General features: G+C 42.6%; 2 protein-coding genes across 2 annotated transcripts; both read left to right on the top strand.

Annotated features, from left to right (window-relative positions):
- Positions 1–10337: 10337 nt before the first annotated feature.
- LOC136535399 (single myb histone 4-like) lies at positions 10338–19023 on the top strand. Its single transcript, XM_066527674.1, has 6 exons — positions 10338–10614; positions 15439–15635; positions 16179–16263; positions 16920–17003; positions 18230–18527; positions 18618–19023. Exons 1-6 carry the CDS (start codon positions 10465–10467, stop codon positions 18668–18670), a joined length of 867 nt encoding a protein of 288 aa, XP_066383771.1. The 5' UTR covers positions 10338–10464; the 3' UTR covers positions 18671–19023.
- A 545-nt stretch (positions 19024–19568) lies between these two features.
- LOC136535400 (glycylpeptide N-tetradecanoyltransferase 1-like) lies at positions 19569–21503 on the top strand. Its single transcript, XM_066527676.1, has 2 exons — positions 19569–21049; positions 21127–21503. The coding sequence occupies exon 1, from the start codon at positions 19705–19707 to the stop codon at positions 21004–21006; it is 1302 nt and encodes a 433-aa protein (XP_066383773.1). The 5' UTR covers positions 19569–19704; the 3' UTR covers positions 21007–21049; positions 21127–21503.
- The last annotated feature ends 2960 nt before the right edge of the window (positions 21504–24463 follow it).

The following is a 24463-nucleotide window of genomic DNA, read 5'->3' as shown; positions in this document are numbered from 1 at the left end:
ATCCGTGCACTTAAGGATTTATCTGTATGCATTAAATATACCAACACTAGTCCCTAAGCAAAGCTAGACTCAGCAATAGATTAAGAGTTGCTACAATGCTTTCACGCCTCAAAAGTACTTAGGCGTTGAATCAAGAATTCTCCTTCGAATTAGAATAAACCGATCTGACTTTCAAACTTACCCATATTACCTTCAATCATGGGGCTTTTGAGCCTTCACTTGGGTCTTGAGCAATTGAAAGACAGAACGATAAAGTCAAGCACTATGTCTCAAGTTCTTTGTTGAACCATTGTTCTAGAGTTTTTATAAGTTTTTAAAATAAAACTCAGAGATTCCATTGTATGACACTCTCAAGTCTCTCAATATATGTGGTATTTGTAGATCCTCACCAAGACAATAAAGATATTATGCCTTTTTCTCTTCCTACCACTAAGGCTATGTGAAATTCATAGGTAGGGAGAAAGCTAGAGCATACTTGCAATGCATATATTGTAAAGTCAGACAATGGATCCAAAGAGAGTTGAGTCATACAATCAAATTAAGATGTGCATATGTGTGGAATATATGGTGGCTAATCCTAATTCTACTTTGCTCCTTGAAAACTTATCTCTCTTTTAAAACTTGGAAACACTTGCTAGAGAGCAGGGGCTATCTTATTCATCTCTTTTTTTCCAGGTGGGCATCTAAGTACCCATTGTTTTAGATATCTCGGACACTCTATTTTTTTCTCAACTATCTTTTTTTTCTTTTCTTATGAATAACTTTTCCATAGCCCATGCCTCTTTTTCGCAACAAAACCTTGAGAGAGGTATCAATAAGAACTTGGAGCATTTATTTGGTGGATGGGAGACCTAACAAACATGTTTTTGTGTTCACCCCCAGTGTAGGAGTAGAACATTTTTGGGGTGGATCTAGATGAAAGGCATGTTTTTGCGCTTACCCCTAGTGTAGGAGTAGTGCATATGTGGGTGGTGTGTACGTGATCTTGATTTTTAAGAGCATGACAAACCTCTTATAAGGATCAACAAAGCTTGACAAAACTCAATGCAAAAGTAAGCAACATATATGTGGAAGTTTTCCTAGCCTAAATAACATGTATGGCTCTGATAGAAATTCAAACTTTATCATACAGGAACTCATTATGTAGTATTTTTGTGTTTTTCAAAAGATAAATCTCTAGAACTTTAGTGTCACTTGGAATAAGATAAACAGCAGCTCAGACCTTCTCATATCATATCCGTCAATTACCTAGACTTAGATCAAGCATTTGCTACCCACAAGTTTTAAGTTCAGAGTAAACTCTTATGTCAAAACAATCTTATCCAAAACTCAGGAGAATTTGAGGCTGGAAGCTACGTACTTGAAAGGAATTACAACAAAGCAACTATTCATCATTTCTATTCAAGAGATTATTTTGAGTCCTCTTTATTTATTCAACTCTTAAAAATAAATTCAAACAAACTAGACACACCTTTTTTATTTTTAATTTTACTAGATCATACATTATTACTATAGCTATATATATATTTATTATAAAGATAACTTTTTATTTTGTTTCATTCATTATTTTTTTAACTATATAAAAAACTAAAAACTAAAACAAAAGGAGAAAGAATACTTACCTAGATACATGGGAGTGCTTCTCCCCCAAGCTAGCTCTTTCGGCGAGGCTTTGGTGTTGTAAGTCCTTTGATCCGGACTTCTCCTTGTGAAGTTCGTTAATTAAGTACCTTGGCTTGTTCTAAAGATGAGGATTCTTGTGATGACACTTTTAATGGTGATGTCACCTTCTTCCGCCAAGCCTGTCTTGGTTTTGAGTTTTGATTTTGGTTTGACAGGTTTAGGACCTTCACTTGTAAAAGTTTGGGGAATCGACTGTATTCTCCCACACTTTTCTTGAAGTATGTCCTGCTCATAAAACAAGGTAGAGATCAAGTGCATGGGCTCTATTGGTGGAAAAACACCAACAAAACCAAAACTTTACTTATTCTTCTCTAACCTTAGGCACATTAAACAAGATGAAGTTGATGTTGTGTGCTTTGTTCAATTATAACATAGGTCGTAAGATTAGAAGGTTGAGCATGAATGTAGCATTTAAGTTTATTTGGCAGAAAAGATTGAGTTGCTTAACCCATGGTAGGATTGTCTATTTGTGTATAATGTATCAATCTTTACATGATTATGATTATCAGCTTCCAGAGCTAGGATGTGTATTTTTTAGCTCATTTGGTTAAGACTATGAGATCAAGGAAGCGACGCTAGGAACAAGCTTGAAGAATAAACATGTTGAGTTAATCAGGTTGGATCAAGTAAATTATAACTCAAACATATTTTGTTTCTTATTTATGTGCCTACCAGAATCAAGAAAAACTATTTAAATAATGACTATTTACCTTAGGATGTTACCTTTATCATTAGAGCATGATGACACCATATAACGAATGGTAGATGACTCGTGGTGGTCATTCCCTTTTGTTTGAAGTTTTCCTTATTCGGCTAGTCTCACAGCTTGAGCTATTCATGAGCTTCTTGTTTTCTAGATCGCACATTTTCTTTCTCATCCTTTTGTCATGCCATCTTTTCACTCTTCGATCTTTAACACTTTGTTGGTCCTTCCGCTCCACTCATCATTTTATGCCTGCAAAGGATTAGTGGACAACACATACCTGAAGGAATATACAATTTTGAAACACGGGGTTTTTATCCAGAATTTTGTAGTTTCCCTCTATACTAATGAAAAGATGGTGTTAGAATTATTTAGCATAGTTTTTGTTTATCATGTTCTGTACATGCATGGCTCAAGGCAAAGGTACCTGCAGCTCAAGACAAAGTGAATGACCATGAATGAGTTGTGTCTTCTTTGCGTAATGTTATTGGAGTTTATCATGTGCCTTACTTCATCTTCGATTTAAATTCATCTTATGACTTACCTAAATTGATTTGAGAGTTTCCTATATGGCTTAGTCTAACAAAATAACTAGTATCTACTAAAGCATACTTTCGACTCAAAAATCAACCTAGATACCACATCTAATTTGATTTAAAAAGGTATTTTAACATAAGCACCATGCTTAATTTAAAACCTTTGGATGTAAAATCGGCACACCTTTTGGTTCAAGAATCAAACTAGACACCTCATCTAATTTAATTTAGGAAAACAGTTTAAACTAAGCACCATGCCTAATTTAAAAGGTGTATAAAAATACTTCAAAACCTATGCATACTATAGTAAACAAAAGTAGCATGAAAGTATCATAGAGATTTATTAAAATAGAGATAAAAAGCATGATTATTGTTTAGCAAATTGAGCATGGCTTAAAGGTAGAGACAACCAAGATGAATTAGTAATATGACATAAGATTTTTCAGAGAAGCCCATCCCCCAGGCTTAAATTTTACAAGGCAAAGTCAAGTTTGGATGGATGTGATTCAATGTTGCATGATAATGGTTGGACGTATCTTACGTCGTCATCCTTCATTCTTTTTGCTTCAAACCTAGAATGGTTAGTGATAAAAATACCCGAAGGAATATTTTCACAATTATATTCTTTGCTCATTTCACAAGGGTATCACAACAGAAGGTGAAAACTCATATTATCTTCCAAAGTGCTTGCTTTAGGACAAAAAGCCCGTCCTCGGAAAACCTTCTAATTGTGCTTCTAATCGGTGAAGTGGTTTCCCCTCTAACACCAATCTTCATGTACCTGTCTCAAGATTCATGCCAACGAGATTTACAATATTTATGATAAACATATGCATTTACAACCACCCTTTCAAAGTCTTTATGAATAGGAAGTATGAGGAGGTTGAAGTTCTCATGTGTGGCAATGTTGGAGAGACTAATTAATTTAGGAGATTTCTCATGTGAGCATGGATTTGATGAGGTTTTCAAGAAATAACTTCCATGCTCATCGATGTCATCTTCCTTTTCAAGCTCCAAGGGTGTTTCTTCATGAATGTCTATAGGCAAAAACATTGTCTCCATCATTCCATGCCTATGACATTCATTGGACGTTTTATTGTCCAAGATTTCACATGGATTGGTGGCTCTCGGGTTGATCTCGTCTAAGACCTCCTCCAAACTTGGATGAGTCATGTTTATAAAAGAGATTGATTTAAGCTCACTGTTTGAATCTAGACCAAGTTTGGATTCTACCCATAAGGCTTCGTCCTTGTCCATCCAATCTTTAGCAATGGCATATGAATTCTTAATACATTTCAGCCAATTCTTAATATATTTTAGCCATTGTCGTTGCTCTTCTTAGTCAACCTTACGGTCTTTATGACTCCTGTACTTTGGTTGTCTTAATGGATTTCTATGATCATCATGAGACATAGGAGAAAGAGCGTAAGAGGGACCATCAAGGTCAAGGATGAGTTGAGAGATGGGTTCAAATAAGACATCTAATGTGGGCATAGAAGGGGAGAGGATAGGAGTGGCTTCCAAATGACTTGGCTCTGCTTCTATGGGTTCACTAGACATGTCATCCTTGAATTCTTCCTAATATCCTATATGGGAATAAGGACGCTTTCTAAGAGGTCTCTTCTTGAGAGAATTTGAATTATATTCGCTCGAAGGTCTCTTATGTAGCAGATAATTTAAGCTTTTCCCAAAATCAGCATAAAAAAGATTATCCTTAATTTCAACAGGGATTCCCAAAGGTGGAATTCCTTCTTCTCTTGGAGGATTTTGGGGTATTGATGGTTTGGGATTTATAACTAAACCTTGGGATTGAAGTGGTTGTGATTTGACTATCAAAACTTCCTCTTCTTGTTTTAGAGAGGATTCATTCTCTTCCTCAGGGAGTTCATTAGGAACGCTAGTGTAGGGAGTCTTTCCACTAATTCTATCAAGCATAGCCCTTACTTTACTAGTAGACAAATGAAGGAAAGCTTCTCTAGAGGCTGCATCAAGGGATTCCCTAGAATCCTTGCTAAGACCCATGTAAAAATGCTGAAGAAGTACAAGGTCTTGAATGACAAGGTCTGGACCAGTGATAATGAAGTCATTAAAATGATCCCACGATGTGCCAAGAGATTATTCTTCTAGTTGTCTAAAATTTTGAACCACTTTTTGAAGGCTAACCACTTTAGAGATGGAAAAGAAATGTAAACAAAATTTAGAGCATAACGTTTCTCAATCTCCTTGCATACTTCCTACGATTAGACTATACCATTGTTTAGCTCTTCCCATCAAAGAGAATGGAAATAACTTCTATCTTAAGGTCGTGTCAGACATGCCAACGATACGCAAGCATGCACAAGTCTGTTCAAACTCTCGTAGGTGTGAGTATGGATTTTTGTTGCTCTCTTTCGAGAAGGATTGATCTCGAATCAATTTTATTAAACTTAGGCGCAGCTTATAAATAGGTGTTATGATAGGCTCTGAAGATTCTAGTGGTTTTAGACTTGCGCTTGTGGGTTTAGCATATTGATAGATAGGAGTGGAATCCATGCTAAAAGAAAAAGTAAAACAAAAGAAAGAATAAAAGATAAAAGGTTAAGCTAGACTTGTAGTTAATTCAGCAACTGTTTCCCCGGCAACAGTGCCAGAAAGTTTGTTGGTATATTTTAACGCACACAGATAAATCCACAAGCTCACGGATACCGCTGTAGCTTTCACCCGGAAGTATTCTATGTATCGTATCCATAGGGAAACATGTAAGACTAATTACGGTCTAACTTAACTAAGGGTAGCAACAAGGCTAGGATAAATAGGAGCGTAGAGACGAAAACTAAGGTTCTCTAATTCTGACTTGGATAAGCTATGTCTTCTACTATTCAACTATGGACATTACTAGGGAAAGACACCAGCAGAGGATGCTTTTCTTCGCAACCGCGTCCTACGTGTCCTTACAAACGGGAGGTGGACTACAGAGGATTTAACGAGGCTATAAGAGTCACCCTCGCGAGTTACCACCGATCTAGAATGCAAGATGCATCCATAAGTAACCAAAGTTTAAGCACCATGCTTACACTACAATTACTACTTTACTCTTCCCGGATAAAGAATAAAGCACTCAAACGAATTGTGAACCTGATGAATAATATAAACAAGAAGCTTACTTGAATCAGAAGTTGATTACCAGAGAAATCTTAGAGGCATGCTTAGATAGAACTTGGATCCACCAAGGTACAAGCCATAGAGAGAGTACCGATAGGCCAGCGCCTTCTTCAAACTCTTCTCTCACTCTCTATCTCATTATTTCTATTTATAAGACTAGATCCTATGGATGACTAATCTTCTCTTGATAGCTGCTCTGATCCTAACAATGAGAATATGAATTAGGGTTTCAGGATGACTCTAGGGAGGAGGGCAGGGGCTGGTATATATAGGCCAGAGCATCAATTCTGGACCCTCAGATCAAACCGACTTGAAAGAACGGTGTAGATGCAATCTAGGAGGCGGTGGAGAACCGACATTTAAAGGAGGGGCTGACAGGTGGGCCCAGGGGGCCAGGCGGCCTGCAGGTGGGGCTGCCTGGCCCCACATGGAAGACACCTGCCCTCCACTTTGGTGGTTTGTCTTCTGGAGTCTTCTAGAATCTTCCCACATCGGTTTCGCTGTGGATAAACATGATTTACTTTGACGAATAGGTCCTCCTTGCTGGTTTTCTAGATAAACCCTGCTGAAAACATAGATTCACTAAAACTCATAAAATTTGTTAGTTTAAACCCCCAAACCTATGTTGGCAATCCTTTTTATACATTTATATAAGTTATGTTAACAGTTTATGATTAATATTAACGACCGTCAACATCTAGTTGAGTAGAGTAGCTAGTTTTTTTAAGCTCTCATCTAGGTGCAGCTGTAGTATTTGTTTATGGACAAACACATGCTCACACTACACATGCACACCCCACATGCACTACACATGCACAACTAGACCTACAACTACACACAGATAAGAAAATCGCGTCCTTCAAGAGATCACTAGGACCATCGATGGTTTCGTAGGCGACGGGCGTATCACAATCCTTTTGTGGCTTCACGCGAGAGAGGCTGCAGATTATTGGGAATAAATCTTAGTGAGCACTAGGTACGAACCGTGGTAGGTAGGCTGCACACCACAAGCCTTTGCCATCTGAGCTAAAGCTCGGTCTCGTAGAGTAGCTAGTTTAGTTGATTTAGTTATTTAGGTCAACTAGGATTAGTGGTAGCCTCCTTGTGTGATTGAGTGTTTTAGCAATAGAGTAATCTTGCTACTAGACTTGTTAGGAGGCTTACATTGGTTGGAATTAGGCTAGGCAAATTAGTTGCTATTAGGCTACTTTATTATTCTAACCACTTCGCTCTAGTGTTGTTTATTTATAGAGAAATTTTTAATAGGCTCTTCACCCCTATCTAACCATCTAAATCTTTTCAGGAGTCTATATAGTCGACATGATATATTTTTTTATGTTGGTTCTAAAATAATTATCATGGTCTTTTTAGTCTTAGGCCCCGTTTGGCAGAGCTTCACTTCACTAGTGAAGCCATTTTTTTTTTGCTTCAGCTCCACGAACAGCTCCACCAGTGGAGCTGAAGTGGTTTTGGTAAACCATTTGACAAAATGGCTTCTCTGTGAGAGCATGTTTTTAGGGGCCTGGAGGAGGAGCCACTTTTTTTACTCCATCCCACCCCAAATCACTGTGAGAGCATGTTTTTAGAGGCTTCACCAGTGAAGCTATTTCACTTTACTCCGTTTGGCAGAAAACGGCTCCAAACAGCTCCTGAAGCCGGTGGAGAAGCCCTGCCAAACGGGGCCTTATACGCCATGTTTCAAGTGGGTCTAGTAGTTTTTTTTTTGTATAGACTAAGTTTATTGCATTTTAAATTCTTAGAGACCAATATACCCACTCTTGGGCCATTTGGCCTTTCTAAAGTAGACTCGATCATGGATAGATCATCAGTATACGCTCATTATCTTGAAGGTTTCATTCATTCTTAGCGTAAAAGCAGAACACTGCTTCCTTCTTCGATCTCTTCAAGGGAGGTTTATTCTTTTAAGCAGTGTATCTAGTTCAATATTTCCCTTTTCTTTATGACCGTGGTCGTCCTTCTTCTTTATTTATCTGAATCAGGGGTCCAAGATGGCAGCTAAGAGCCAAGAGTCTTATACCCTATCTGATTATAATAAACAAATATGAATTATAAGAACTAGCAAGGTGACCCTGCAATTGGCGGCTAGAGTGTATCCGTCATTTTTATACTACTTAGCATGAACTCTTCTCATTGTTTTTACTCTCATTTTCTACTCTAAATCAATGGCTTTCTTTATGGTTTGTTGTCATAATAAGTACTTGTTCAACCACGAGTGATATGTGAGTTGTATCCCTCTTTAATTTATTGGTTGGTTTCATGACCTTGAACAATAATACATGAGCCTAAACTCGGTACAATAGCTCATAGTGTCCCTATAATTCACTTCTACACCCTTCTTTGTATATTAATGGCCTTCTCAGTGTCCATTTTCATCACCATATATCTATCACTACTAATATTAAAAAGTAGAGATCAAGTTTTTTCGTCCTTCATCGCTTACAACTGTCTGATGGGGATCTAACAGACCGCTCTCTCCTGTGTTTGTACTACTTAGAGTAGTGTGTCAAGCATGATGTGTGAAGTCTGATTCCAAAACAAATTGGAATATGGAGCGTTTCTATGGTCCGTCATCCTCTCATGCGTTTTTCATGCAAGGTGAGGAATCTGATCCCAAAACAAATTAGAAAGCATGGCATGATTATTGATAAATCTCTAAATCTCTCGTACTTATGTGAGTTAGAGTAGCATGCGTCCAGGCATAGTACGGAGTTCGATTCACTGGAGAATTTAAATGTATGACGTGACCGCTTAATAAATTAGGGTCCGCAAGTCATCCAGATAACCACGTAACAAGCTGAACGTACTGTTGCAAACTTACAACACACATGTATGTTTGCTAGTTAAAGTTCAAAGTTTTTAGCACTAGCTCTATAGATTACAACTTCTCTGGTTAGGGTCTTTATCATGTAAACTTTCTCTATGTTTATTTTTTAAACTTATATTGAACTGTGTTTAGTTTTTTTGTTATATTTGACATCGAAAGATAATTTGAGTTGCTAACTTTAATCTTCATTTATTCCAAGAAAAAGATTTAATCATTGGACGAAACGTAAAGAAATTGTTAACAGAAAAACAAAAGGGTATTTCTAGGTTAATTTTCGCGTAATGATAATGGAGAGTAATTTATTGGCATGTAGATGGTACTTTAATTTTACTAGCAAACCTACCCATGCGTTGCAACGGAACATAGTATAGGAATAATACTTTGTATCATCACTAGATATTAGTTGTTCTAATTAGTATGAATGTAGGTTATGAGTCCAGTTCACATACAAGATACATAGGGCGTGGCCCAATATATATTAGAATGGGACTCCATATTCATCATCGCTAGATGCTGGTCCTAACTCGTATAAGTATGAGTCATAAGTTTGGGTCACAAACGAGATACGACCGAAACTCTCCGCTATCCAGATAGTTAGGAAGAGGCAGACAAAAAAACGAGTGGAGAGAAATTTTGTCTTTTTAATATTAGATATCGATATAGATTTTTCTTTGATTAACATTGTAATTTCCGGATTTTAAAGAATCAACCAAATCTATACTTATAATATTAAAAGAGCCAAAAAAATTACTTTATTTATTTATATTCACCTCCCACTAACCACCCTAACAATGGAGAGTTTATTTCATCTACTGAGTACTTTTTTTTTCATTTGACCTAGACTTATCACATATACACGTACAAGTTAGAACAACACGTATCTAGAGATGATGAATACAAGATCCGATTCCAATATGTATCTATATATCGTATGTGACTTGAACTCATGATTCGTGCACATACAAGGTCGAACAATTCACGTCTAGCTATGATATGGAGACCGATTTCTATACGTATAGAGTTCCGTTTGAACGCACGAACATATTTGCATGCATTAATAAGATAACAGAAGATATTATTATTTTTCTCGTTGAGTTCAATAAGACAAGGGTAAGCTTTAATAAGAATCCTTGTAAAAATATGAACCGAAGCTTGAAACACATTTGAATATAAAAGATGCCCCCCAAAAAGTATATACATTAAATACATTAAATTAAGGGCGTGTTTGTATCCGCGTTTCCTGTGGTGGCGGCTAAAACAAGCGCATAATCGCACCAAACGTCCGCAGTGGCCGCGATTGTTTTCGCCACACCACAAAAATGAACTGCGGCCGCGTTTCCTGTCCCGCGGTGGGACGGTCGCGTTTTCCATACCGCACCCGTGCCGCGGGTGCCGCTGTCCGTAGACTCCGGCCCAAACACGCCCGAAATAAAATAAAAGGCCAAGGGTGAAAAATGGAAAAGCTACTTGTTGAGGTGGATTAGGGTTTCTGCGTCGGCTAGTTTGGACGCGGGAGAGCAGAGACCACAGGGGTGAGGCGAGGAGGAGAACAAGCTATGGGCGCGCCGAAGCAGAAGTGGACGTCGGAAGAGGAGGATGCGCTCCGCGCCGGCGTGCGCAAGCACGGAGCCGGCAAATGGCGGACCATCCAGAAGGACCCCGAGTTCAGCCCGGTCCTCTCCTCCCGCTCCAACATCGACCTCAAGGTATCTTCCCCTGCATCTGCCCCGCCGCTCCCCATCTACCTGGCCGCGACGGAGCTAGCCGTGCGCATCCCTATATCTTATCTGTCGGATCCTTTAGCTCCTCGATTAGTCCCTACTTCCCGTGACGTTTCGTACACTTCTCGTGATGTTTCGTACCGTCGTGTGCTTCTGAGCGTGTGGTGATTTCCCCCTGCATCACTCCCTCTCTATTAGCTGTGTGGTGGGTTTAGGATGCTTGGTGGTCCCCCTGCTGCAGTTTCGTCCGTAGTACCGTAGTAGATTTGGGGGCGTCGAAGGCGAGATTCTGGGTTTTGGGGCACTGATAAATGTAGGCGAAGGTTGAAATGGTCGTGTTCTGCTGCCGAGGGATGCTGTGATGTGATAGTTTGCTCAAGGACAATGATGCTCTGGTGGTCATGGACACGCGGTGTGGGATTACATATGGTAGTGTGAATGTTTTATGATCTGGGCTGTATGGTATAAATTTAAGCTGTTTTCATACTTGTGAACAATTGATAATCTTATAATTGAATTCAATAATGTTGCTGATCACATGTTGAAACAGATTTTCTGAACGAAGCGAATCACAGACAGAATACTTGTGATGTCCTCTTGCCCATGGATGTTGCCCTCGTGCCATTGCTTATTAGGAATTTACTTTAACGGATGGGATTCATTTTCTTGTTTCTAACATTGTTTTGATTGGTTTGAGTTCCTGATCATGTGATGATGATTCATGAGTAGGTGATTTCTTAAATCACATTCTTTTTGTTTGATGACAAATGCAAGCATGTCAGTGGAGAGGCATTCTAGTCAGTGACTCAGTGTGCTCTGCAGTTATTGCTGTTGGGATAGGATTCAGTGATAAATTTGATGGATATCCTGGTAGTGGTACCACATTGTACAGGGATTCGTGGTTGGGAAGATATTGCCCTCAAGTAGTTGCTTAGAGTTTTCAACCTTAGCAATTAAGGGCCATGATATTTTAATTGAAATCTGCAAATACATTCTTTCTCTATTACTCCCTCTGATTCCAAATATAAGTCATTTTACAATTCTAGCGGGTCAAACTTCTTTGACTTGGCCTATCAATATATGAAAATTGGCATAGATTCATAACACATGGTTGATGTTACTAGATTCAACATGGAAAAGTACTTTGATAATATTTATCCGTTTCTATTTAAATTTTAAGGTAGTATATTTTTACAAAAAAAAAAGTGCAAGTCAAAATGTCATATCGGAGACAGTATCGCAATCCTAAACAATCTAAGTTTGGAATCAGAGGGAGTGAATGGCCTTCACATTATCCTCTACCTCCATTAAACCAATGGTGTTGCAACATATATTAAGAAACATAAGAAACACATCAATCTATCCTGACCAATTGCTTGTGTGTGTCCTGCTTGTATAGGTATTGGCAATTGGCCAATTGCTATCACACAGCCCTTCACCTTGACCCTCCAGTCCTCGTGCGGTATTGCCGAGTAGTGCAAGAGTACATCCATTTTAGCAAAAACATCAAATAAGTGTTGCAACACCTTGCCTTCAAGATGTGAATTGTTAGTTTATTACATGTGTCCATATAGACCATGAAACTGTTGTGAGACAACCTATATGAATTTTTTTGTCTCCTGGAATAAATGGAAGAGCTACCTGCCCGATGTTCCTTAGGTGAACACATGTTTGAGGAACAGAATCAGTGCACTCCACACGTGTTTAGTGACTGTGCAGCTGCAAAACGTATGAATGGTATCCTTCTCTTGACTTCTTCAGTATAGAATTCACATCTCTTGGCTCTTGCTCCCATTGCCTCATCTTCCCAAGAAGAAATCTAGTAACAATAGCCTTCCTGTTAACCTTCTACATGAAGTTTCACCTGGCAGCCTGAAACATCACCAATTTTTGCAACTAGAATTTATCTAAAACTTCATCTCTCTCTTAAGATGGAGAAATGTATCGTTTTTGCGTCTGAAAATGAGTATGCTGTTAATACAGAGTTATCATGCTATTGTTCCTCCGAAGCTGTTTTCTAGGTAGTTTTGCCAGAACGGTTCAATTCTTTTCACTGAATCATATGTTTGTATGGTGGCAATGTAGGGATAAGTCAAACTGCAGTAGAGAATAAATTTGAGTGCTACATTCAATGGTAGCTGTCTATCTTTCATGTTCCTTGGTTAAAAATGTTGTTCATCGATTACCGTGTCAATTTTACCATGTGCAGATTACATGGTCTAAGGTAACTCTGCCCTTGTGGCATTCTGTTTGCCGAGTTATAGTTATTCTCCAGATCCAGAACTGGTAGCATTCTTGGGCTGAAGAATGCCATATATTGCTGGTCTTGTTATTCTCCCTGAAACATCATTATTAGTGGCGCTACAATTTTTTCTTTTTTTTCCTTGATCGACGGAGCAGAGCTGCATTTCATGTCATTTAGAAGAAGAACAAAAAAGGTACAAGGAGAGATCAGAGACCTCTCATTGACCCACACTACATTCACGCCATTTATTTCTTAACAAACATGATAACAACATAATCACCTACTCAGGTCAGGGATACTGGGATGAACAACCTAGTGAGGAGCTCGCTAAGAGCTAAGGCTCCAACTGAGCACCAAAGGCCACACTCATCTGCCACTGTTTGCTGTACTACCTGAACATTTGGTCTGGCCTCTTCAAACACACAAGAGTTTCTTTGTTTCCAAATTTCCCAGGACACCAAAATGATCAAAGAATTGAAAGTTTCAAACCCTTTCTCAAATCCTTGGGAACTCCTTTTATAGCATTGTACCACCAACTGGAGAAATGAGAGACAGAAGGTTAGCGGTAATAGGAAGCAGCCCCAGCCGTTGGAGGATCATTGTCCAAACCTGTCTGGAGAACACACAGGAGACGAGGATGTGCTGAATTGTCTCATCAACCTGATCGCATAGAGAGACACATCGAATCCAGCATTTATTTTCTTGTAGCAACATCTTTACACTAGGTTGGATTTGGAAATTTAACCTTTCTCACCCTTTGTTTTTGCCTTTCCCTGAGTCCATAACTGGAGCAAAGGCATAGCATGTTTTGCTTGAGTGATTAATAACTATCCCACTGGCCACTGGTTTGTGAATATATCCCATTGTTTTGATACTATCTTGCCCAGTTGATCAGCATGATTCGTCATGTAGCATGTTATGTTAAAGAAAGAGTAAAATGCACCACTGGTCCATTAACTTTTGAAGGGATATCATCTGGGTCCATCAACTCTCAAAGTGCATTTTTGGGTCCATAAACTTTTCATACAGTGCACTGCAGGTCCATACCGGTTCAAGAGCTTGGTAAATTTTCATTTAACCCCCTCCCATCGATACCTCTGTCTCAAAACAGCCCCACAGTAGCCCGGTCAATGGGCTGGCAGCCGCGTCAGGCCACCCACGCCACCGCCGCACGAGCGAGCGGCCGACTGCCTGTGCCGGTGCAGCCACGCTGCCACGCGAGCACGCAGCGGCTGCGCCGGCAGCCATGTTACCGTTGGTCGAGCGGATGGGCTGTCGCGCGAGGCCAGGCATGCCACGCCACCGCGCGAGCTAGCAAGCGCGCGGGCGGCCAGCTGCGTCATCGTCCAGCGAGTCGGAGGGCTAGTGCGGCAGGGCTAGCTGTGGAGTAGGCGAGCACAGCCGAGCCCGGAGCTGGCGAGTGAGCGCATGCTCGCCGCGCAGCTGGTAGGCTAGTGCGAAGGTCGATGTGCGGCTCGGGTGCTCGCGCGGGCGAGGTACGGAGAGATCAAGGCTTGGCTGCGCCCCCAGGTTAGGTTGGCCGCGTGCCGCTCTCCCTAGCCGGCCTACAGCAGCTCTTTCCCCCACCCCGTCGTGCACCTTCCACTTCCACGCAGGCTTGCAGCTTCTGTCGAAGATGAAGTCGACGCCTGCGCGTCTGATTGGAACGAGCCTGCAGCATGCGCCCACGCGTTTAGCGTCCTCCTGGTCAAGCTTGGTCCCAAATTGCATGTGCGCCGACGCCAATGCTGACTCTAGAAGAGCAGTCACAACTCACATTAGCATGTGGATGAACTGTCGGTAAGGTCGCGGGATGCCAATCCAATGCCATGTGGAGGCTGCTGACCTGCTGTCAATCTATAATATTGCTTCTCCCATTTCTCGCTCATGGGCAACCGCTGTGCGCTAGGCCGACGGAGAAGAACAGTGGCTGCCCGCCCACACTCAAGCGACGGCGGCATGGCTGGCCTCGCGCGGCAGCCAGCCCACTCGACCAACGCCAACGTGCTTGCCCGGCGCAGCTGTTGCGTGCTCGCGTGGCGGTGTGGCTGCACTAGCACGGGCGGCCGGCTGCTCACTCGTGCGGTGGTGGCGTGGGTGGCCTGACGCGGCTGCCAGCCCACTGATCGGGCTACTGTGGGGCCTGTTTTGAGACAGAGGTATCGATGGGAGGGGGTTAAATGAAAATTTACCAAGCTCTTGAACTGGTATGGACCTGCAACAGACTGCATGAAAAGTTTTTGGACTCAAAAATGCACTTTGAGAGTTGATGGACCTAGATGACATTCCTCCAAAAGTTAATGGACCTGTGGTGCATTATACTCTTAAAGAAATATGGCGTGCCTCTTGTGGTTTCACTTGGAAGTGGATAAACATTGTAATTGTTCTCCATCTATACAATCCAATGTAAAATGTGTGAAAAGTAAGACAGTTTGTTGTAGTAGCTCTATCATATGATGAACATCTGAAAGGCGTGTCAATTCAGTTGTGCCGGTGAAGCTTGCACCATGGTTATAGGTTTTCCATTTTGGTCTTCTATGTGATAGTCTATTTGGTATTTTCAGGACAAATGGAGGAATTTAAGTTTCAGTGCAAGTGGACTGGGATCATGTAAAGTACGGGTTCCAAGGATAACTGGACCCGCATCTTCCTCGTCGTCTAGCTCACAGGCTCTGCTTCTCCCAGCACCAAATAAAGTTACTGAAGCTACACTGCCTGCAGATGCTGAGAAAAAGCCACAGGATGGGAAAACTCCACCAAAGTTAGTCTCTCTTTATTTTCATACCGAAGTCTAGTTAATCAGCAATTCTAATTTTAAATGCATAGTTGTTCATAACATAGACAAAATTCCGATTAAAAATACATTGATTCAAGGGTGATTGCATGGCCACACCCACACTATGCTTATACTTTTGAGTAAATGAAGGATGTCTCCATTCATCTTATTCCAGATAGTTGCCTCCTTTATTCTTGGTCTGGTCTTGAAGAGGATATATAACCATATAAGTTTTTGAATGATATATCACTTCAACTTCCATTGGATTGAAGAACATCTGGGTTGAAGCAAGCACTTGCTGCTTCAGAAATGCAAACTGAAGAGTGGACATGGTTTATCAGGAATATTTGTAGATAAGCCAGCTGATGTGTAGAAATGCCTTAAATAAGATTCTCAAGATTCAAACCTTCAAACTGACAATATGGTGTGAGAGTTGATGGATTTAGCATGTAATCTATTCCATTTTATTTTAAAGTTATTGTCCTCATTAATCTGGAATCTGTTGACAACATCATATTTGTTTGCTAGGTATGGTGCCATGATCATGGAAGCTCTTTCGGAATTGAATGATCCGAATGGTTCGGATATTGCTGCAATCTTCCGCTTCATAGAGGTTGGGTATCTGCACTTATTATTCTCATTTGATTTCACTGTTTTGCAGCAGTTATTTAACGTCAAGCTTTGGAGCTCATTCAAGTTTTGGTTGCTTTAAATATATACTTACATTTGACTGTTGTGATGTGATAAGAATCAGAGCTCACAGGAATATTCTATTGCATGATCTGTCCATAGGGAAACTATTATTTCACATTTGAAGCTTCTGTTTCGAGAATTTTGTTGGTTTTAATAGCTAACTTGAATGATGAAAAACAAACATTTTTTTCGCACATGAATCATGAATGTTTCATAAGAATTTTGTGGCCATCTTGATCTTCGGTTCGTGTGAAATGCGTGCTCAATTCTGCTGAATCATTTGATAGATGACATGCATGTGTTTTTTTTCTTTATATGAGCTTAGGGAAGCCTTTTCGAATTGTGTGTTTCTACAGGATCTGGTTTGCACTTTGGATTCTGTATACTTACAGCACATATGGTGAGGGTGTTTGATGTATTTGATTGGGTTTCCTTATGATGCATGACTATCACTCTCTGTTATTTCCTTTCCACACTTGATGTATCTGGTTTAATACCATGCTGTATTTAGATCTTGCTTAATATATGCCTAGAATGATGATAAGTTGCTTATGCTATCATTGGTACCATATGCAGGAAAGGCATGCGGTGCAACCCACCTTTAGAAGATTTCTAACCGCAAAGTTACGGCGACTTGCAGACTCAAACAAAATTGTAAAGGTGAATCTTCCTTCTCTTAAATTAGACTACAGTTACTTTTTCCTATTTTCTTTTCATCTTAGCGAGGCTTATGTTTTCCCCTTTACAATCCGTTTGGATATGCAATCTGTAGTTTATCCCATGGATCTGGCTGAAATTCTACATGTTCTGAACTAATCCAATTGAACCCTCTGTGTTCCATTGGTCTCGTTGCTTGGTTGGCAAGGTCTGCACTGTCAGCTAGGGACGATATTAGTGAGATGACAACTGAATAATAGGGAAACTTCATTGACCGAACTTTGAAGTAAAGATTTTGATTTTAAGAAATTGCATTTTAAGATTTGACAGTGAACAGTTTTGCGCATGATTTGTGAAATTAGGAGCTCAGGTTATTTAGAGTGCTTGTGAAAATTGGCACTCTCGATCTCAATTTACAATGAATTTTGTTTGGGAATTGTCATCAAACTAAGCTCATTTATTATTTGGTATTTTGAATTGCCTTCGAAAAAGAGTTTCAGTTAAGATTGAGAATGCCATACTTAGGAACTTATTTTTAATATATATTTACTTTGGAATGTGGATTCAAAATATATTTCTATGAAGCACATGAAATATTCTGGAATCCATAGTGGATGGTATGTGCCTTGCAATGTCACTATCAATTTTATCTCATAGCGTAGGAATGGTAACAGAAGATTAGCTGGGTTTGAATGTCACTATCATGTATGCAGGCTGGTATCATTAAACAGAATATATCGGTAGTTTAGGATTAGTTTCAACTTTCATGCTTCTGTGGAGCCTTTGCATTATGTTTCTTTTAAGAGATTGTAGTGTTGTAGTTGCATATGTCATATGTAGATAGTCATTTGCATGTGACAATATGAGAAAGCTCATTGTTTTAACATTCCCAACAACTATAGTCACATGCCAGGTTTCTGTTTCGTCATGCAATTAATCAGTCTGTTTATTTTCATAGCTTGTGGTCGTATCAACGAACTTACTTTTATAATTGTATATATCCACTGGGTTTTGCTGACCTTGGCAGAATTTTCCATCTAGCCACGTGCCAATATAAAAAAAGTGGTTTTGAGCTTAACATAAAATCTGCAATTCTCATGAGTGCAAATTTCATCGTGGAAAGTATCTTGAGAGCTGTATTGGCAGAATATTAAATTTCAAGCCAGAAATGTTTGAGCTGTAGATGCAACTAGTGCCAATCTAATTACATCCTTTTTATCTAAATACAGATCGATAAGTCTTATAGGCTCCCAGATTCCTTTGCAACAAGGACTCCAGCTCCAATAAAAGCTTCAGCTCCAAAACAGAAGGATCCATCAAAGCCATCGAAGGTGTCAAAGACCATAGGATTGTTTACTGCCTCCAGCCCTGCACTAGAGGCAGCGATGGCAGCTGCTGTCAAAGTGTCTGACGCGGAGGCAAAAGCACATGATGCACATGATCAGATGATGGAGGCAGAAAGGATCCTCAAGATGGCTGAGGATACCGAGTCTCTCCTCACAATTGCAGCCGAGATCTATGACCGATGTACTTCATCTTCTTCATTATCCACCATATATCACCTTTCACTCTCCTATTGTTTTTCTTGTATCGTCTAACTTAATGCTGATGGTTCAGGTTCAAGGGGAGAGATAACCACATTAGTTCCAGTGGCGCAAAGGGATTTTTGAAATCTATTGGAGACTCTCGTCGTGTACATGGATAGGTTCTGGAATCCGGTGGCCCGTATTGCTCCTGTGTTGTATAATTTAACAGTTTGTGCTGTACTTGGGATATGTCCTAGGGTTAACTAAATAACATCAGCGCATCGCCTGTCTTCAAACTTCTGTAATATGTAATCCCATCTTTCCCAGCCTGTCACTGCAAGCTGCGATCGTGAATCCTGATGGCAGTAATGTTTTTTAATTACATGATGAGAGAATAGAGAAGGAAGAAGTGTTTTAAACAGATGAAGTAGTGTAGGAAGCTTAAGTGTTACTGGTATAAGATAATATAATCTGTGCGACACTAGTATCTTTCAATTCGAGAATGTTGTGTTCTGTACTTCTGTTCGACCCTTGTCCATCACGAGTGTGAGAATTGTTCTTTTTAGAGTACTCTTCTTTATACTAGTGCGACATTGTCGATAGCCTTTGCCAAAAGAAAGGTCCAAAAACAGATTCGACCATAACAGTCTTCTCCTCTGCATTTCTCTTTTGGTACATTGATCTCAGCTTTCTAGTTACAGTGTTTGACTGGTCCATTGCCCGTGGCTATAAATGGATCTGAATCAAGTTCTGATGTGATGGTGCTAAACTGAAAATATTATGTTTGCCCTGCTTATCTCATGTTTTTATCAATCGATCGATCATCACCATGGTTACCAGTAACATCTTATTATGCTTTCAATTTTGTAACCTAGGAAATATTTAGAAATCTTAAGGAACGAAATGTTGTTTTACAAGGAACGAAGTGTTTCTTGTTGGCCCTAGGAAAGTTGAATACACCGAGTATATTATACGGGTTACTAGGAAAAAAATAACTAAAATTGTAACGCATCTTTTCCTGCTGGTGGGGGGCTTTGCTAATTGCTACGCTTACGAGGAGAGGAGCCCACAAGACAGAGATCTGCCCGCTGCCCCCTCGCGTTCCCCTCCCCCGCGTCGTCGTCTCTTCTCTCCCCCAAATCGCCCAAACCCTACCGCCGATCCGGGCCCAGATCGCCATGGCCGCCCCCAACAGCAACGACGCCGCCAGCGCCAGTGGCACCGGCCCGGCTGGCGAGGAGGACATCTCCATCGAGGCGTTGGCGCGGCGCGTGCAGGAGCACATGACCCTCAACTCCAACCCCGCCGCTCGCCGCCACAAGTTCTGGGAGACGCAGCCCGTCGGCCAGTTCCGCGACACCGCCGACACGTCGCTACCGGACGGCCCCATCGAGCCGCCCACGCCACTCTCCGAGGTGCGCGCCGACCCCTACCCGCTGCCCGCCGCCTTCGAGTGGCTCACCTGCGACCTCGACGACGACGCGCTCCTGACCGACCTCTACTCGCTGCTCGCCCACAACTACGTCGAGGACGACGAGAACATGTTCCGCTTCAACTACTCCCCGGCCTTCCTCCGCTGGGCGCTCAAGCCGCCGTCCTTCTTCCGGGCCTGGCACATCGGCGTCCGCGCCAAGGAGTCCAAGAAGCTCGTCGCCTTCATCTCGGGCGTCCCGGCCCGCATCCGCGCCCGCGACGACATCGTCCGAATGGCCGAGATCAACTTCCTCTGCGTCCACAAGAAGCTCCGATCCAAGCGCCTGGCACCCGTGCTCATCCGGGAGGTCACCCGCCGCGTCCACCAGGAGAACATCTGGCAGGCTGCATACACCGCGGGGGTCGTCCTCCCAACCCCCATCACCACCTGCCGCTACTGGCACCGATCCCTCAACCCCAAGAAGCTCATCGATGTTGGGTTCTCTCGCCTTGGTCCGCGCATGACAATGAGCCGCACGGTCCGGCTATACAAGATGCCTGATGTGCCGCTCACCCCTGGGTTCCGCAGAATGGAGCTGCGGGATGTTGCTGCGGTCACAAGGCTGCTGAGGGCTTACCTTGCGAGGTTTGTGGTGGCACCAGATTTTGATGAGGTAGATGTGGAGCACTGGCTGCTGCCCCAAGAGGATGTGGTGGACAGCTACCTTGTGGAGAGCCCTGAGACGCATGAGGTCACGGATTTCTGCAGCTTTTACACGCTGCCCTCATCAGTGCTGAACAATGCTAACTATGCGACGCTCAAAGCGGCATACTCATATTACAATGTTTCCACCAAAACTCCGTTGCAGCAGCTGATGAATGATGCTCTGATTGTTGCCAAGCAGAAGAATTATGACGTGTTCAATGCTCTCGATGTCATGGAGAATGAGTCATTCCTCAAGGAGCTCAAGTTTGGTCCTGGAGATGGGCAGCTCCACTATTACCTCTACAACTACCGTATTCGCAATGGCATCAAGCCCTCTGAGCTTGGTCTTGTGCTGCTATAGAGATCAGGACAGTCCTGAGTTTACACCTTCCCTTCTGCAGCAGGTAATCGTTGTGCCGCTGGTTTAGTATTTGAATTTTTTGTTGCTATAGGTGATGATTTGGTTCCCTTAATGCTGTAGGTCTCACTGTGCAATCCCAGTGGTTTCCTCATTTTGTCTATTGTGGTAATGGTTCTCCTTGATATGATTGCCATGGCCATTGATGGGAGTCCAAGATGATTTGCAAACAAGGAGACTGGAATTAGAAATCCTTTCCTTGGTTTAAGGTTATTATTCCCATTAGCGACATTTTGTGTGCGTGGTCCACAACATGTATGCTGGCACTGATTTTACCGAGAAATTTTGATAGAACTTGTGTTATCGAAGTTGTCTGTGTGCTGGTGTGTTATGTTTGCACATGTGTGGCTGTATGGATGTCTTGAAGCTAGAACATTTGCCACAGCTCCTTCAGCCCTACCCAAATTTTGATGGTTTCTTTTTATTATGAGCAGGTTCTATTAGTGTGTTTTTTTTTGTCATTCAGCAATTTGCTTTGTCCACATTCCAAGATAACCAGAAATATACCGATTGTGGCTTTCTGGGATGTCTCAACTCATTCGTCCTTTTCTAGGTTATAACATGTTTTACAAAGTGATAACTCCTACTTGATGCCGTATTGCTTGCGCATTACCTGAAATAGACCGATTATGGCCTTGTGGGTGTCACAATTCATTCGTCCTTTTCCAGGTTATGGCATGTTTCTACTTTCTAATGGTATCAATAACTCCTAGTTCATACTTGCAGCACAGAGGCACTTCACCACCTCAGTCTGCTATATCCTCCTTTATATAAATTGATGTTCTAGGATTCTAGCTCTCTGTTTGGAATATGCATCATTGGCTTGTGGTGAACATGAATCATTTAGGTCATTCTGAGATAATATTAGTTGCTTACAAAAAGCTTAACTGGTGGCGTACCTAAATAACTCACTGTACTTCCTAAAAATTTGCATGCAACTGTCGTTTGAACCTTTAAGTGTGCTCTTGTATGCAATTGTAATCCCATTTTGTAGCTACTGGCGATAATTATACAAAATAGCTGTAGACCAAGCATAGAACTTTATTTCCAGCATACTTCTTGGGTGTGATTTGTGCTTGCCCTTTGATGCACTGCAGTTCCAAGCTGGGCTGCTGGCCTGATATGATAAATATAAATGTGAATCGATATCTGCATATGTAAGGAATCTGAAAGAAGGCACGCAATCAGCAAACCCTGATGTTCATCTAGTCATTATCCAATCTGGCAATTTGTATGCTACAATATCATATGATACTGAACAAATCCTGCAGCATGTTCAAGAGATAGCTCAAGTTATTGTATGCTCAGCCCAGCTGAGCAGAGCGCAAGGCAGTTATATGGTTTTGAGATTGCCAATTTGCCAATTTGGGGTTATATTCTTGGAAGAACAATGCCATGCACCTGACTGTAACCACTAGATGAACCGTGTATGTATATGATTTTTGATATATAGTCCCTCTGTTTCATATTTAGGACAAACTTCTCTTGACTCGCTCTTCCTTGACTGCCAATGCAAAGAGTCCTTCTGTTTGTTTAGGCCTTGTTTGGATGCATAGGACAATAATTAGTCGACTAATTTTAGTCCATTAGGATTCAAACCGGTAGTGTCGGTGCAGAAAGTGACCAACTAGTGAATATTTATAGTTTTGCTGTACGTTGTGATTGGAGGTGGCCTAGCACTCGATGACACAGGATTTATACTGGTTCGGGCAACGTGCCCTACGTCCAGTTGGGGTTGGTCGGTGACTTTATTCCTGAGCTCAGGTGCTAGAAGTTTGCAGTGGGGTTACAAACGAGAGGGAGAAAGACGGGGTGTATAAGAGGTTCGGTCGGCTCCGACCGGAAGGGCTGAGAGTGACAGGAACTTCGCTACGAGCTAGATGTTCGAGCATGTGCTCGTGGTCGGAACTTGGTGGTTCTGCGGTTGTGAGGTGTTGATGTCGATCTGAGGAACTCTGGCTTCCTTTTTTATATCCCCTTGTTGAAGGGAGCGTATCCCCTTTTATAGATGAAGAGGATGGTTTTACAGGTGAGAGGGAGAGGGTACAGATGTTTTCAAGTCTTGTTGCCCACGTCACTGTTGATGTCGTTGTAGAATGTTAGATGCGCACGGGAGGTCGTGCTATCTTCTTCAGGAAGGATGGACGCCGGTACCTGTAAATACTATTTCATGTCTAGTGGCATGTGAGGAGTCGCGCTATGTTCACCTGGTACGACAAATCCTGGTGCCCATACCGCTATCGATATCCAGAGACACGTGGGGGGGGGGGGGCTTACCGTATGAGAGTTTTAGCGGCCCCTACAATACTGTAGGGGGAGATGTCGGCGCCTACAATACTGTTTGTGTCAGGGTGGCTGCAGAGTACTGTTTCGTGCAGGGGTATGGTCCCTGGTGCCATAGTTCCGCTAGGCGCTCGCCTAGGCGTGACTAGGCTCTAGTCGGAGGGTGTCCGCCTCGCCTATGGGGGTAGGTGGACCCCTAGGCGGCGGCGGCTCGTCGGCGACGGCGGTGGTGGTGGAGGAGCGCCTGGCGGAGGTCGTCGGTGGGGGAGGAGCTGCGAGCGGCGGCGGGCGCTCGCGCGGGCTTGCGCGGGCGGCGGTGGTGGTGGAGGAGCGCCTGGTGGAGGTCGTCGGTGGGGGAGGAGCTGCGAGCGACGGCGGGCGCTCGCGCGGGCTTGCGCGGGCGGCGGTGGTGGTGGAGGAGCGCCTGGAGGAGGTCATCGGTGGGGGAGGAGGAGCTGCGAGGGGCGGTGAACGCTCGCGCGGGCTTGCGCGGGCAGCGGCGGGCGCGTGCGCGGGCGGCGGGCGCTCGTGCGGGCTTGCGCGGGCGGCAGGCGCTCGGGCGGGCGCAGGCGGTGTGGGAGGAGGCGTGGAGAAGGTGCGCTGGGCCGTTTTTAACGGTGGATAAGGTGGGTTGGGCCGTTTTTATGGGCCTTTCTTCTCTTTTCTCCCTGTTCCATGACCATTGGTCTTCTATTTTTTCTTTTCTTTTAAGTACTTAAGTATGTATTAATAAATTTAAGTATGTATTGGAAAACGCCTAGGAACGTCTAGGCGCGATTAATCCCGCCTAGGTGCTAGGCTGAGGGTCAGCGCCTAGATTCCGCCCAGCGCCTAGCTGAACTTTGCCTGGTGCAGTGGTTTTGACTTGTGAGCCTTGCCTTGCCTTTCTCCGCACGTCTTCTGGTTCCTTCCGAACGGGGTGCCCTCGGTCAGATGGCTCCAGTCGGCTCTGAGTGCGCCGGTCGGAGAAGAGCAGTGAGTAGGATTCCTACGAGCTCCCGGTCGGAGGGACGCGGGGTCGGAGTCGAAAGTAGGGCTCAGGGCAGGCCTTCTGATCGGAGAGGCCGTCCGGAGGTGGCTGGAGCCTGAATTGAGTGCTCCGGTCGGATAGGTGGGC

Source organism: Miscanthus floridulus, unplaced genomic scaffold (assembly GCF_019320115.1).
Source record: "Miscanthus floridulus cultivar M001 unplaced genomic scaffold, ASM1932011v1 os_2763_1_2, whole genome shotgun sequence".
Lineage (NCBI taxonomy): Eukaryota > Viridiplantae > Streptophyta > Magnoliopsida > Poales > Poaceae > Miscanthus > Miscanthus floridulus.
This window is presented reverse-complemented; position numbering and strand designations above follow the sequence as displayed.